General features: G+C 43.7%; 1 protein-coding gene across 1 annotated transcript; it reads right to left on the bottom strand.

Annotated features, from left to right (window-relative positions):
* Nucleotides 1-4,230: 4,230 nt before the first annotated feature.
* Nucleotides 4,231-7,820, bottom strand: MMP7 (matrix metallopeptidase 7 (matrilysin, uterine); the record flags this gene model as incomplete). Its single annotated transcript, XM_010131306.1, has 5 exons — nt 7,713-7,820; nt 6,915-7,138; nt 6,662-6,810; nt 4,953-5,078; nt 4,231-4,392 (listed from the first exon to the last, which is right to left on the bottom strand). Coding segments are annotated over exons 1-5 (769 nt in total), but the record flags the coding sequence as incomplete, so codon positions are not given.
* Nucleotides 7,821-16,446: the final 8,626 nt, after the last annotated feature.

Below are 16,446 nucleotides of genomic sequence, written 5' to 3'. Positions count from 1 at the left end.
ACAGAGCACTGGAACTGGCTGCCCAGAGAGGTTGTGGAGCCTCCTTCTCTGGAGATATGCAAAACCCGCCTGGACGCATATTCTCTATTGTTTCTTTGTTTGGTAAGCTGTTCACTGGGGAAATGAATATGTAAAAACATAAAATGTTTTTATGCCCAGCATAACATTCTTCCTGGCTTTCTGTATGTAATTAAATGTTTCCATTTCCAGGATTCCAGAAGAATCCAGTCCTAAGGACATCATGCCATCTGTTCTGGAGAAGCTGTGGATTAAAGAGTCTCCCTTGCTGGGTGGGAGAAATGGTAGAGCGAAAGAAAGGGCTGAGGTCGCGTTTCAATGTGCGTTACCCCAGCATAGCCAAACGCTGTTACAATCAACAAGGAGAAGAGGAGACACAGTAATTAAAAAATATCTACAATTTTCTGGAAAGAAGGAGTGATGTTACATAAAGAGGTTAACATGAAAGAAAAAAAGTAGTGACTTCAGGCTAGAAAAGGAGGATTGGTAAGTCACTGTGCTCACCGTGAAATGGTATGAACTTAAACTGTAGAAATTGCCAGTGCTTTGAGTAAAATGCTGTTTCTGCTGTATTTGGCAAAGACAGAATAGAAGAGATGGCAACTCTTCCTGCCTTTTTGTGGTGGTTTAGGAAATGACAAGCTCATAGGTTTCTTCATGTATGGAAGAGGGAGCAGATGCTATCGAAGTGGCGTAACGCACTTGGACGTCCTCAGATAAGTTCTAGAAGGAGCATGTGAAAACTTACACAGAGTGCAGGAGAATAAATGGAAGAGGAAGAGGCAAGAGCACCTTTGCCAAATTTGCTCTTGTAGCCGGTTTCCCCTGGTAGTGGGATGAGTATTAATTGCTGTGGGCTTGCGGAGGGGTAGGATGTACTTTACAACAGGGTGTAAAGCCAGTGCTGCTTGCCGAGCTGTACCACTAGATGGAGGCAGATTCGCATAGTTAGCATCTAGGAAGCAGGGTGAGGTGTGCCAGTGGCAGCCGTTTTCCCCGAGGGAGAGAGAGGTGCTGTATGCGAATGGAAGCGCAAGAGAAGCTCGGCAAGAAGCAAGATGCTGCTGACAGCTCATCGGCGGTACCTTTGCTCTCTCTGAGGACAAGCATCCTGGCTTCTACTTCGTTTCACATGGTGTGGAGATGCTAACTGAGTTCTACTGCCTCTGGGAGATGCCTTCTTCAAAACACAATGATATCTCACTCCCGACCAGTGCAGGCCAGTCAGCTCAGGTGCTCACTGGAAGCTGTCTCCCAGATGTGCCCCATTGTCAAGGCAGTTTTCCTAGGAATACATCTCTGGATTTTTATCCCATTCCTCTCAGTTCACACAGAAACTAACTGTACACTAGAAAACACTCCTGCTACTTTCAGTCAAGGATTTGTTCTTGTACCTTCCTCATTTGCCAGTACAGTGCCTCCTCTGGCGTGCTACAAGGGTTGTACCATGCATCAGGCATCCTTAGGAATGGTTATTTCTGCAGTCTTTCTTCTGATGAAGCGTGTCCTCTGTGTTTGGACTAGCGAGTGAATTGAGCTCGATAAAGAGCATGGCGTGTCTCTGTTTTGTGCTATGTTCCCTGCAGGGACTTTGGTAATTTCTGTCAATATTCCATCTTTCCAGGACCTCCCAGGTTGACCCAAGTTGGTCAAGTGTCCGCACAGGCTGGAGAGCTCACTAGTCCCGTTCTTCGTAGTCTTTAATGCAGTCTGGGATCTGATGCCCTGTTCTGGGACTTTCTACTTTTCTTGTACCTCAAGACACCTGTGCCCTCAGAATAATATCTCCTTAGCACTACCTGCTTCATCTTTGAGCTTCATGTGGAACAAATGGCCAGTAAATGATAAGAGTGTTGTCAAACATCTGTCTTACCAGAGGGGAGAAACCTGAGGGGGAAGCACTTGAAGGAACCAGGACTTTCTACTTTTCTTGTACCTCAAGACACCTGTGCCCTCAGAATAATATCTCCTTAGCACTACCTGCTTCATCTTTGAGCTTCATGTGGAACAAATGGCCAGTAAATGATAAGAGTGTTGTCAAACATCTGTCTTACCAGCGGGGAGAAACCTGAGGGGAAAGCACTTGAAGGAACCGTGCTTCATACTCTATCCTGACATATCCTTGACTCTGGCTATATGTCAGTGATTTATTTCAGCCATCCCACCATTTGGTGCTGCTTCTTGCAGCACATATTAGGTTAGATGGGGTGGACTAACAAGAATTCTGTATGGAGTATGCTGCTGTCCATCTGGCAGTTTTGAAGCTCTAATTCTCTCTCCTCCCCTTTTCAGCTGGTTGCTCTCCCTCCTTATAGAGGAGGTGACTGTAGGGTTGCTCCCTTGCCATTGCTGGAGGATCTTCCAAGGCAACCACACAGCAGTGGGCATCCCATGGAGAGTGAAGATCCATTTTCTCATGCAGCACCTTGAAAGAAAAGTTTCAGCTAGGAAGGGAGTGATTAGACGAGGTCGGAAGGAAATCTGGCAAAGGTGGTTTCCCAATGTGACAGAGAGGAACTGACCTTCATTCCTTGCAATTTGTTTCACATCTCCTCCAGCTACAGGGAGCCAGGAGGAGCAAACCCCAGAGACCAGTTGGTACCCAGAAACTTGACTGGCAATTAGGCCTGCCTTGGGAAGTGTTTTACTGTTTAGATGCTACCCTGGGAACTGTTTCTCTTTGGTGTTTGAGAGAGCAGGACTTGAGTCTTCTAAGTAAAGGTAGAGTGAAATTGCTTCTCCTCCTTTCCACTCGCCCTTGAACTGCAAAAGATGCCACCACTTTCTTGTGTCCCCCATCCCCCATCAGCAGAATTCCTTCTCTTGGGTGTCCTGCACCAAATGGGGGGCTGAGCAAAACTTTTTCCCACTTGTATGTGGGCGCAGAACCCTCGCATCACTAGAAAGCAGCTCTTGAACTGGAAAAGGCTTTTGGATAAAGGCTGGGAGATGCTGGTACGCTTTTGAAAAGCTGGACCTTTGTGTATATTTGGCAAATGTGTTGAGGTAGAAGAAACCTTCTCTCCCCATCAGGGAGCATAAAAAACTCCTGATGGGGAAACTGTTGGACCCGTAAGAATTTATCCTGCTAAATATACAAAAAAGCTCCAGTATTCCTGCACACCAGTGCCTGTGTGCAAAGTAAGCTGTTCTCATCGCATCCTTCCCAACCTCTCCAAGGACAAGAGTCCAGTGGGGGCTTTGAAGTTTCTCAGGTGATGCTTTGCTGAGGGAGCCAGGCATTTTCTCCTGGGATTGATAAACATGAATGCATTTTCTCATGTCATATCAGCTCTTCAGTTATGGCAGGTAATCAGGCATCCTCCTTTGCAGCGGAGTTAAGGTAGCTATGCCTCTATTCTGAAAGGTATTTGTCTGTCTGTCCATCATACACGCAGGAGTTATTTAACCCCCCAGTGAAATGCAAGAAGAAAGACAACACTTTAGACAACAGAGCGTACAAGCTTGTTCTTTTTTAATTAAGTGGAATTGTGTAAAGTGCAAATAAATCAATATAATAATTCAGTGTGAGAAAATGCAGTCCAGGAGTTTACCACTTTAATTAGCTAGAGGATTGAATTTGGAACACCAAAACAACCACATGTGAATTCTTTGGCTTTTCGAAACATTTTCTTCAGGAGTTATATGACTTTCTCCCTGTGGGAAAAAGCACAAAATATAGAGTCTGTACTGGAAATGGACAATGCAGACAATTATGGTTTATTCCTAATGTTCCTCTGGCATGCCCTGAGGAAGGTGGTGCCTAAAGAAAAGCAAACCTGGCAAGATTTGCTCTGTGGGCTCAATTCTGGTTATGCTCCACTCCTACCACTGAGTAGTTTCTGCCTTCGCTGAACTGTCCCATTGACCTGATAAGTGACACTTTATCTCTCATTTCCCTGCCAGTAGCTCCACTCTCTGACACAGCTCATTTGCAGAGCAAGGTCCACAGGATTTGTTTGGCAGTATATACATGTGCAGGAAGACAGTGTGCCAGGCAGCTGCACTGCTGCTCCATCACCTCTTGGTGACAGTGGGGTCACCCTGCAGAAGGAATGTAGTGGATGGAGTATACAGGAATGTGTTTTGCCCAAGTTTGCTCCCTTCTTCTTTATGTTTGGTAATATGATGAGGCCTTGCAATCAGGGAGAGTAGTGAAACCTGTACCCTGCTAGGTTTTCACTTGAAAATCAAATCTCATTAGGAATTTACCGTATAACTTCTGAATTCCTCGTTTGTCATCCTCTGGAAGCCTAAAGGTTGCTGGGTTCACATATGAGTAGAGGGGGTACATCAGAGCTCCAGGGACATCTGAATGAGCAAGTCCCAAAGAATGGCCGAATTCATGAGCAGCAACAAGGAACAAATTAATTTCTGAAGAACAGAAGCAGAGAAAGTGATGTTAAAGGTCCGACGTCTTTTTAGCATACAAAGAATTGAAGTAGCAGAAGAATTTATGTCTTTCATTCCCTTGGAATGAAACGTCAGAGTTTTGATTGGTTATTACTGAACTTTCTTATGTAGTAGTATTTTAATAAATAGTAGTATTTTTAAATATTTTAATAAATTGCATTTTAATAAACTGTAGTATTTTAATAAAAACATTACTGATCCCTTGCATACACGTCTAGAGACCCTGAGTTTCTTTCCAACTCTGCTTAGTCAACCAAGCAAGTAATTTTACCTTTTCATAATTTAATAGAAATCAGAGGCTCGTAGTCCTCGTTTAGCTGTGAAAAGTGCTTTAAAATGCAAACAGAACAGGCGTTATGTAGATGCTAATGATCATGAAGCACAAGTACTTAGAAAGGTGGTTGAAAAGAACAGAAATGGTACTGAAGCATGAAGAGTTACGGAAGGTATTTTCTATGGCTATGTTCTTCTAGCATGCACAGTATTTGCCTTTCCCCTTCACACACGCGTGTGGGTTTTACCTCGATTGGTCTCTGACCACTTTTCAGCATCATCAAAATGAGCATCCCCTCCAATCCCTTCTCCAGGTGGAAACGCATGAGCTAGTGTGTTACCTCTTCCGTCAAAAGGATATCCATCACCATGCTCTGCATTTGAAAAGAAAGAAGTGTCATCAGATGACATCAGCTGTGATGTTTAAATTCAGCAAATCGAAGCACGGTGCTTGTCTGTGCTTCAGATTACCAATCATTGAAAAAAATCCCATGATAGCAACAAGGTTGTAAAAATCAGGAGCAAGGCTTAGGAAACACTCCAAATCAATGACTTAAGTTCGAAACTTGTATTTGATAATTCTGGCTGCTGCATGTTTCAGAAAGAGCTGAAGATTTCTTCTGAGCCTATGTCAGAATGTGGTTCTAAGGCAGCAGTCAGGGATTGTTTCAGAATAATACTTAATGCTTAATAATACTTAATGGAAAGTGCGGGGCAACATTAGTTGTAGACATTCTCACTTGTACTGATTTTAGAGAAAGATAATGATTTGGGATAGATAACCATGTTTCTGAAGAGCTAAATTCATTTGTCCCCCACTTTGGGATACGGTCTATTACCCACTTCTGTCACGGAGCATGGGCAAAGTTACCATTTCCTACCTCGAGTGCGGGAGCTGACATGATGGTACATTTGTACCACCTCTGAGAGTATCTCCCTCCTCAGTGAGCTCTGACTTGATTGAGGAGTATTTGGAGACTCAGATGCTATTCTGTGTCCTTTCGCCCAGACCATGTGGATGGACTTTGGGGCAACTCTAGTCCTGGACACTTAGTCCTAGTGTGTGACAAGGCATTAAAACCCATTCCAGTTTCTCACTTTGGCTGGCAACAATGACTGGCACAACTCTTCTTCTCAGTGTAACATGCTTCCCATCAAGGAAGCATGAGCTTGGGACATTTTGGTGTTTATATGCAATCATCTGCTTGTGAGCCAGGTGTCTGATCTTCACTTACAGTCAATGGAGATCTAGTAGATGTTGTCAATGGATCTAGAGAACAAGTCAGCCAACCTTGAATTAAGCATTTAGTTTGGCTAAGTTGAGTTGGTTTAGGTGCCAGGTATGAGTTCATTCACGTATTTGTCTGGATCACAAGTGAGCTTCTAAAGTGACTCTACTGGTTGTCTGCATTTACCATGCTTTAGCTTGCACCTTAGTGCAATCTTGGAGTGTACCAATGGGATTTCTTCTAGAAGAAAATCAACCAGAAGATACTCTCTATGGCCAAAAATAATGCACCCCAGCTGCCACAGACTGTTTAGTGCAGGGAACCATACTAGATATAGACCAAAGTAAACCTGCCTGAACCTGACTGAATCCAGCCTACGGAGGCTGGATCTTTAGAACCACCTGCTTTGCTCTACAGATCTGATCCCATTAGTTCGCACTATTTGGGAAGGCAGACTGACCCTCGAACATCTAAATTTAGGTGTCTCAGTGTGGAACTGAATTCTCTCTCCATTTCACTGCTGAAACTCTGAAGGATTTTCTAATGGTTTTGGAGGATTAAACTGAATCATAACATATAAATTTGGAGGCATGATAAAGAGAAGATAAAATTTATGCAGACCAGAATAATTCCAAACTCTTTGTTCTTTCTTAAAGCTGTGGCTATAAAAATACATGCTTTGAGTCAAATATGGACCATTGCATTTTAAAAATGGCAAATAGTCTCACCACCATATGCAAATTGAATCATAATGTCCGCGTATCTGGTGTACACTCTTTGGAACGTCAGTGGGGTCACATCACTCCATACCATAAAAGCCCTTCTAATTGCTTCCTCCACTTTCTTTTGAGGTAGATCAGGTGTATAATTGACAATCCTGTCAGCAAAGGGAAACAATAAGTGTCATTGAGGCTGTGAAAGAGAGCCGCAGAGTTAAATACAAAGCAACACCTTTTCCATAAAACCTGAAACATCACTAACTTGTAAGTCAAATGTGTCTTTTTCCATTTTGGAGTCCCAGGAAGTGTTCTGTAGTCTGCTACGTCAGCGACTCCACATCTGGGCTGTTTCAATATTTCTTCTGTTTCTGTATTTAGTTTTCCTGTTATAGTCAGGTGGAAAAACTTCTGCATTTGTTTAATCCTCTCTTCTAAGTTTAGGTCGTGCGTTTTTGTAAGAACAGGAAAGAATTTGTCAAGATATTCCTGAAAGAAGAAAAGGAAAATAAAAATTATTATGTATGTCTGTGATCTTTTGGTAATTGCATTGTTTAATCATCCTGCAGTCATAGCTAGTTTTAGATAGATTTTTTAAAGATAGATTTTTTAAGATAGATTTTAGATAGATTTAGATAGATTTTCTCGATATATTTTCCCCTTGACTGAAATATTTGCCAAATGCTGTCCTCTATGTACTATAGATCAGCGTATGTACAAAGAGCAGCAATAGCAGCAAAGCACTGTTAGCACTTAATCCTTTTACATAAAAACAATTTACTGAACATTTAAATCCGCAGCCTTCCAACATCCCCTACATAGCATTTTTGAGGTGTTTGAAAGACGACATGCTCCCTTTTATTTAGCAGCTGGAACTTGATCTCTTCTGTAAGTTAGGCTTAGGGTGTCTAAGCTAGTCAGCAAATTTAAATTGTTTTATATCACCTCTGCAAAACCTCTTGTGGTAATTTAAGATAAGGAGCTAATATAAACAGCTAGGAAAGGAATGTAGAAGCTGAATCAAAAATCGTAATGCAGTTAGGTTGTTCCTCTGATAACATACCTTTAGGTTCTCAAGGGCTGTGCCGCTCAGTGGTTCTGGTTTAAGTGGTGCTGGAAAAGCCAGGCTCACAGGCAGGAGGATGGCAGCACAAAGTAGGAGGTATTTCATGGTGCCCAGTTTGCCAGGGAGCCTTGCTGCAGCAGAAAGGATTTGACCTTCTCTCTTCCAAGACCACAGCTAAAATGCTTATATACATTCTGATAGCTCCCAGTGGCAGTTTCGTGACTCACTTATTGGTGGTGTTAATGCAATGTCATCACTATTCTAAGAAGTAAATGAAAGCATATTAAACAAATCTTTCCCCTGACTTCCTTGATGATGTCATGTCACAGCTAGCAGCCAGCTTTGCCTCTCTCTTTTCTTATTATTCCAGTAGTGAAACCACAGGGTCATAGGGAAGTACGCTTTCTGTAACTTCATCAGTGCAGTTACTGTATAATTGCTCCTTTCTGTGCTTCCCCCGAGTTCCTTATACACAAAGGCATTTTGCAACAGCCTTTTGGTCAGGCAGCCTGGCTGTGCTGGTCGATGCAGAGGCAGAGATGCAGCGGATGGGAGCGCTGTCCCACTGAAACTCCTGGATTTCCTAGGGAGTACGTGCAACACTGCCTAGGTAACTTTTCTGATGCAGGTTCTCTTGCGAGGTATCTTATTCTGCAGGGAATCCAGCTCTGGGAAGTTAAAGAGGTTTCTGCTGTTTTTACAGAGATGGGAAGGGAGCTCTTTAAATGTGTCCACCAGGAATAGGAGCCTTTGTCCCTTTCTTCCTAAGTAAGCTGGCCTTTCAGGAGAGTCTCTTTACGTTGGAGAACTGTGCAGATATTAAATGTCATTTACAAGACTGGTGGAAAGCTCTCAGGAAAAAAGAGAGGCACTTAGCCTAACAAATATGGTTCTATCTATCTCCTACCTCCAGCTGTTCAGTGCCGTCTAACAGAGGTCCGTGAAGTACTGGCAGAGAAAAACAAAGCTGAGCAGGACAGCCACAGCCTCCTTGGTCCCCTGGTACCAACACTCATCTCAGCTTCGCTCTGCCAAACCCTACTGGAAGTGATAGGTTTTGAAGCCTGAAAACACCAGTCCAGAGGCTGGCTCATGACTTTCTTCAGGCTATGCAGTTTTGTGACCATATTACATCTAATCTGAAAGGAAAGGCACATGAATGGCTGAAGACCGTTGCTGTTTCTCACAACCGGACAGCTTGTACAGGTATAGTTAAACATGTATGGAAGAGTTTGTGGGTTACTAGCTTACCAACTGTACTTCTGACTGGAGTGACAGGAAAGACTTTGATGTCAGAGAGAGGTGATCTATACCAAATCTCTGCTAAATAATGCAAGAGAGGACAACATTACCCAGTAACGTCTAAACAGTTGCTAACTGAACGATGCTTCCACCTGATACTGGAAACAGCCCGGATACCCGCCACGTGGTCATTTCTGCGCGTGTTGGTAGGCTCACAGGAAATCTTAGCTATGTCCCAATTTTAAAGCCTGATGAAAAAAAGCTGTTTTATTATTAGGGGCAGGTTCGTCTTTTTCTTTCTCAGCAACTGGCTTTACGTCTGACTGTGGGAATAAAGGAGGATCTGGACCAGAGTCTGGGTGGCAGGAGATGAGGATGTGTTTAAACCACTTCGAACTCCGTGACTCTAGCGTGTGGTACTGATTATTTCCTCATATACACAGGAGGGAGTTGAAAGCCTCCCGTGTCCCATTCCACTTGACAGACTGTTGTGCAACTCACATGTATCTTTAATTGAGTCATGGGCAGAACTGAAAAGGAGAGTTTAAACACAAGAACTTGCTGAGAAAGGACAGACATTGTGTTCCATTTTATTTTCTGCTGAAAATTTGTCAACTCCCTTCCTCTTAATTAATATCCGGCTTGAATTGAAATAAAAACTTTCTGTGAAAAGAATTTTCATTTCTTTGGGCTCAAAATCCGTAGGAATCAATGTAATTCTAATAAGATCAATATCAAAAGGAAACGGATTTAGTTATAGGAATTTTGCAGACTTGATCTTGAATGACAAAAATTGGTGAGGGTCAGGAAAAATTATTTCCTGCCCGAACATCATAGCCATATCATTTAGATTCAGTAGACAACCTGTGCCTATGCCAGAGAGTATGGACTGTGTAGAGAGAGTTCAAGGAGATTAGAAGGAAAACCATTAGAGATATTTAACAATAGAAGTTGCTGTAGCCACACAGTGAAAACAAAAGCTTTCCATGGTATAAAGATCTGTGAAGAAGACTTCCAATATTGCTTCTGAAATGTTTACACTATGACGTTTTATGAGACGAGTAACCCTGCTGTGACCAAGGACGCTTCATAAAACTATGTCTTATCTACACAGAACTCATTGATGGGCACCAGAGGACTAGAGAAAAATACATATATAGAAACTAAGACCTGAGCCACCTTTGGACTTGAATGGGATTAAAGAGTGAAGTAAAATTGAATGGTTCAGTGGCCAATGATCACTTTTTCTTGGTCATTTGGCTTGGATAGGAGACCTAGTTGGATTCTGCCCAACCTGAATGCAGCAAACCGTGGAGTTAATGCAAGTCAAGAGCTGCTCAGATGTCTTTGTGAATGTAATGGGTCTAGCTGGGATGGAGTTAACTTCATGGCAGCCTGTATGGTGCTGTGTTTGGATTTGTGGTTATACCAGTGTTAGTAACACATCAGTGTTTTGAGTATTGATGAACACTCTTTGTACAGCATCAGGGTTTTCTGTTTCACACTCTGCCTCCACAGTGTATGGAAGAGGATGGGTGGAAAAGAGGCTGGGAAGGGACATAGCTGGGACAGTTGACCCAAGTTCTCCAAAGGGACATTCCATGTGATATAATTTTGTTCTCAGGAATAAGACTGGGCTAGCAGAAGAAGGTGGAGTAATGGTTGTCTTCCAAGGTAGTCATTATCTGGAGATTCGCAGGACATCAATATATCTGCAGGAGGTGGTGAGCCTTTGCTTCACACACCCCTCACTTCCTAATCTCTCACCCATCCCGCTGTATATGGGGAGAGACTGAGCGAGAGGCTGTGGTCTATCCACTTGATTTATTTTGTTCTGTTATCTGGTTATGCAATTTGACTAACAAAAAATAAAATTCAAACATGGCAAATATTTATGCAGAGTAAAATCTGGATTTTTTACATTGTGATTTCTTGAGGCTAAGCCCAGTGAGGCACAGTCTGCTTCAGAACCTTCACGGTAGGTATTTTTTCACAAAATAAACCTTTATCCTCCTTCTTGTCTCAGCTTTGCTTGACACATTGGATGCAAAACGGCCTCTGAGCAACAGAAATTTGAAGTCCCCTCAAGGCTGCTGTGGGTCATTTTTCTTGGCTGGGGCCTAGACTGTAGAGGGAAGCACAACTTCATGGCTTCTGCATTCCAGGGGCTCTCTTCAAAGGGGTCCCTCGGAATCTGGAATCCTGCGCTATGTATCCCTTTTGCAGGCTGTGACCGTAAAAGCCTCCAGTCATCCCTGCCTGAGCACCGAGGTCCTGCTGTGGCCCTCCGGCATTCCATCAACCCATCCCTGCAGAGAGGCAATCCAGTTCTTCCCTCCTGTTTGGCTGGATCAAGGTTCACTGAGCTATTTCCAAGCAGGATCTACCTCACATCCCACTGCTTTAGGGTAAGAAAGGCCTGAGGAAGGGATTAGATGTTCAGGTTCAGCACAACGTGACAAGCACTAACACATCTAAGTTACTAATATTTAGGCAATCAACCTATCTCAACTTGTGCATTTATTATCTTCTTACAGTGTCTTAAATTTCTTTGCATTTAATGACTTTGTATTTACAACCGTTTAACTGGGACATCATGTGGAAAAAAGATGTAAATATAGAGATAATTTTTACAAGAATAGCCTTGAGCAGTAAACCTCAAGGGAAATGGCATCCCTGTAAATGTTACCTACCTGTGTTAGTTCTGACATACCCTCAAAATTTTGGATCGCTCAAAATTTTCCATGTAATATTTTGCTTTATTCAATTTAAATTGAAGTAATAAGATAAAACCTTCAGGTGCAAGCAGTCTTTACTACCTCCAGAAGCACAGGTAGAGGATATGGGGAGGGGAAGAGGGCAGGAGGTCACACAGAATCAGAGAATCGGTTTGGTTGGAAGAGACCTTTGAGATCACTGAGTTCAAATGTTCACCTAATGCTGCCAGATCACCACCAAACCATGTCCCTCAGCACCACATCTACACATCTTTTAAATAACTCCAGGGATGGGGACCCCACCACTTCCCTGGGCAGCCTGTTCCAATGCCTGACAACCTTCTGTAAAGGGGGACCCCACCACTTCCCGGGCCAGCCTGTTCCAATGCCTGACAACCTTCTGTAAAGGAATTTTTCCTCATATCCAGCCTAAACCTCCCCTGGTGCAACTCGAGGCCATTTCCTCTTGTTACTTGGGAGAAGAGACTGAACCCCACCTCACTGCAACCTCCTTTCAGGTACTTGTAGAGAGCAATCAGGTCTCCCCTCAGCCTCCTTTTCTCCAGGCTAAACAGCCCCGGTTCCCTCAGCTGCTCCTCATAGGACTTGTGCTCTAGACCCTTCACCAGCTTCATTGCCTATCTCCAAACATGCTCCAGCACCTCAATGTCTTTCCTGTAGGGAGGGGCCCAGGCACAGTATTTGAGGTGTGCCCTCACCAGTGCTGAGGACGGGGGGACAATCACTTCACTGCTCTTTTTGCATCAGTCAGCAGTGTTTCACTGCAGTGTTTATCCAAACCTCGCTGGGCAGGAGCAGTGGCACAACCTCCCTTAGTCACCTTTCATTTGTGAACCCCCTTTTTGCAGCCAGCTGTCTCCATCCATTTGTAAATCTGGCTCAGCACTGTCTTCAAAGGATTGAGTCCAGATGCATCCTAAATCCCAGTGTAGACCTTGTCTTGACAAAACCATCCCTTCATGTAGGAAACCTTTAACTTAGTACTGGGACTCAGGCTGCTTGTAATCCTGCAGCAAATCTCCACGCTGAGCAGCAGAGCCTGATCGCGTCACGCTGATACAAGGGCAGGCAGAGCTCGTGTGACAACATGGGGAGGCATGCTGTGCTCAGTCTGTCCCCACTAAATGTACCCAAACTAAGGAGCAGTCAACGTCTGGAGCTTTTCCTGACTCATCCGGAGAGTCTGCCCGTGTCTGTACGTGCTGGGACAGCACGGTGAGTTAAGTGATGAAGGAGGCCAGGGTTTGAAAGGCAGGTAGACACCACAAGACTTCACCTTCGTGTGCCCTTACCTGTGCTGAGCCTCATGGACTAGTATAGGTCTTTGGAAAAAATGCTGGGAGTGTAAATAACCAACATTTTGCATTTAGTCCGATCTGCAAAATCCTATTTCCATGAAAAAGTTAAACAGCCCTGAAACACTGGGGAGTTGAGAGACTTCACTGTAAACTGATGTGCAGTGAAGGAATTACAGACTTACCACCAGGGCTTTATGCTGTTGTATAAAAGGTTTGAGATTGAATTTGAATGCAGTCAACATAAGAGCAGCGTGGAAACTTGACTTACCTCCTGCGTATTAGAAAGAGATTCAGCCAGGAGGATTGCAAAAAGCTGAAACAGCCACGTGTGGACACACAGGTAGAGAATTTTTTAACACCTTTTTTCCCGTAGAAGTTGTCAGGTATGATCATGTTACTGCCTCTATTCAAATGATTCTTCATTCACAGCACTGATTCATGCCTGGAAATTGTCTGCTGGTCCCTCAGACTGTGGGACGGGTCCTTTTCTATTCCTCTTTCTGATAGCCAGTAATTTGTTGTAAAGACAATAACATCACCTTGTTGGTAAACTTGGTTATACCACTGAGCTGTTCTTTCAACAAAAATTTCCTCCCTTGGGTAGAGTTGCAGCCTTTGTTTCACACCAAGCAAGAACACTGAGTTTTCCAGCATGGTGGATTTTGACTATGGCACCACGAAGAAGAAGTACAACCACTGAAAACCTGCACAACCAAATAAGGACCACTTGCACTGGGGTGGTGAAGAGTGAGTCACACCTCACTAAAATTAGAACAGTTATTCACGTAGCTGCTCGCCAGGCTGAGAGGTTGCTTAACCAAACCCCACGTGACTATTTTTCACTCCATTTCTTTCAAACCGAAGGATGATACTGGGCTTCACGGCAGGTAACTAGATTCCTAGAATTGTGTGGGTTAGTTGTGGCTTGCAGCTGTCTGTTGATGACTGTCTGCTGATGACTGCCTGCGGTAGGGAGCACTTAGCTGGGCAGTTTAGGTGTTGCTGCTTAATGTTACAGACATCTGAATTGTGCTATTTCCCACCCGACAGACCATCATCCCTAGGTATGAACCCCCCCCCATTGTTACTACATGTTTTAATAATATTCCCGACTCCATCTGTGATGCATTTATCTCAGTTTTTTCCACAACACTTCAAGAAGAAATACTCTCAGATATAGCCACAAGACCTCATAATTTTTCTCTTCACTCTGTTATGATAAATATATAATCTAAAGGCAGCAAATTTACTATTAAAAAATGTTTGTCTCGTGAAAACAATATAAAAATTATTGCATCATTGCCTCAAGGAGATACATAGAGTAAGGGAACATCCTCTCACCTTTTTTTAAAATTTTTTTTTGCTATTTCTTTTCAATGGTCTAATATTTCTTTTCCTTCTTGTCTCCTTTTCTTTATTTGAGTTTGTTTTTTTCTCTCAGATGGTCTCTTCTCTAAATTATATATAATTTACCAAACTAGTAGAGCTTCTTCCAACGAAACAGTGTTTGACAAAAGAGTGTATTACAGTAGCATACAAAGTTTATATAATAGATAGAGACCTGATGCGGTTGCAGCTGATTTTAAGAGCAATTTGTAAAGAGCTTAATGAATACTTTAGTAAACACACTAAAAAAGCACTTTGGTATTCATCTAAAAAAATTAATGTCTCCATGTCATTTAATTTCCTACAAGCAGGATCTCCTTGCTTTTGTAAGGCAATAACCTCCAAAGCATTACTCAAGTGGAGCCCTGGACTTGTTTACCTCTCCTGCTTCTCATTCTTCCTTCCGAGAAATGAATTTTCCCTTGTTCTTGCTCTTCTGAGGAGGCCGCAGGCCAGAACGAGGAAGCATATGAGACACCTAAACCACGAGGTAGGCAGATGTTATTGTATCGGGTTTATGTGGGAAGGTTTTGGTACCGGGGTGGGGGCGTTAGGGATGGCATTTGTAAGAAGACACCAGGAGCTGCCCACATGTCAGATACTGCTGATTCCAGTGGGTTCCAATGACCTGCTTCTGCCCAGTGGTGATGGTGCTTCTGTGATAACATATTTAAGAAATAGTAAATAATGCTGCACAGCAGGTGGGAGAGAGGAATGAGAAAATGTGAGAGAAACGTCTCTGCAGACACCATGGTCAGTGAAGGAGGGGGAGGAGGTGCTCTAGGAACTGGAGCAGAGATTCCCCTGCAGCCCATGGTGAAGACCATGGTGAGGCAGGCTGTGCCCCTGCAGCCCGTGGAAGTTAGTGATGGAGCAGGTACCCACCTGCAGCCCATGGAGCAGCCCATGCTGGAGCAGATGGTCATGCCGGAAGGAAGCTGTGATCCTGTGGAGAGCCCACAGAGGAGCAGGTTTTCTGGCAGGACCTGTGACCGCGTGGAGGACAAGTTAGTGATGGAGCAGGTACCCACCTGCAGCCCATGGAGCAGCCCATGCTGGAGCAGATGGTCATGCCTGAAGGAAGCTGTGATCCTGTGGAGAGCCCACAGAGGAGCAGGTTTTCTGGCAGGACCTGTGACCGCGTGGAGGACACACACTGGAGCAGTCTGTTCCTGAAGGACTGTACCCTGTGGAAAGGACCCAGTTTGTGAGGAACTGCAGCCCGTGGGAAGATAGTTGAGAGACTGGTTTCAGAAACACACTGCTGGTCTGGAGTGAAACGCTCCTGGAGGCACACACCAAGTGTCCTGTCCCTTTAAAAGAAACTTGACGTCATTACATTCTCTTCAGAGGCACTTGTCCCTGCCAGGTGGTTCTGGCTGATCACAGGTCAGGAACAATGGGCTTTTGTGCATTTTAGTCCTTTACATCGATGTGTAACAAAAGAAGATTGCACATTAACGGAAGACTCTCTCCAGTCCTCACCCTGTGTCCCAAAAATTTACTGTAAGTAACATTTGCATTTTTAGATAATGCAAGTTTAGATTTGTATGGAAGGAGGAAACTAGCCAGGTTTTATTAAACAAATAAACAGCCCTTTGCAGTTAGAACTGGTTTGATACTCTGGCTTGCTCTGGAGGTATTTCTTGCTCTGCAAAGAGTGGAAGGATTTTGACTCCCTCACACTAGTAACAGATCAGTGACTGTACCATGACAAGGAGGGAAAAAAAAACCCAAACCCAGCATGTTTCACACAACTCCAACTCAGCTGGTTTTCTGTAGTTTACAATTAGTTTAAATTCATCACTTGGGTAGACAGTGATGAAGGATGAGGAAAAAACTGAGGTACTTAATGCCTTCTTTGCCTCAGTCTTTAATAGCAAGACTAGTTGTTCTCTGAGACCCCTGCTCCTGGAGCTGGATGACCAGAAAGGGAAGCAGAATGAAGTCCCCATAATTCAGAAGGAAAGCGACCAGGCCCAGTCATCACGGGGGTTTATGAAAAGCCAGTCCTGTTTGACTAACCAGATCTCCTTCTGTGTTAAGGTGACCTCTCAGAGGAAGAGG

This window comes from Buceros rhinoceros, unplaced genomic scaffold (assembly GCF_000710305.1).
Source record: "Buceros rhinoceros silvestris isolate BGI_N320 unplaced genomic scaffold, ASM71030v1 scaffold760, whole genome shotgun sequence".
In the NCBI taxonomy this organism is placed as follows: domain Eukaryota; kingdom Metazoa; phylum Chordata; class Aves; order Bucerotiformes; family Bucerotidae; genus Buceros; species Buceros rhinoceros.
The sequence above is the reverse complement of the archived record's forward strand: the minus strand, read 5'-3'. Positions and strand labels throughout refer to the sequence as shown.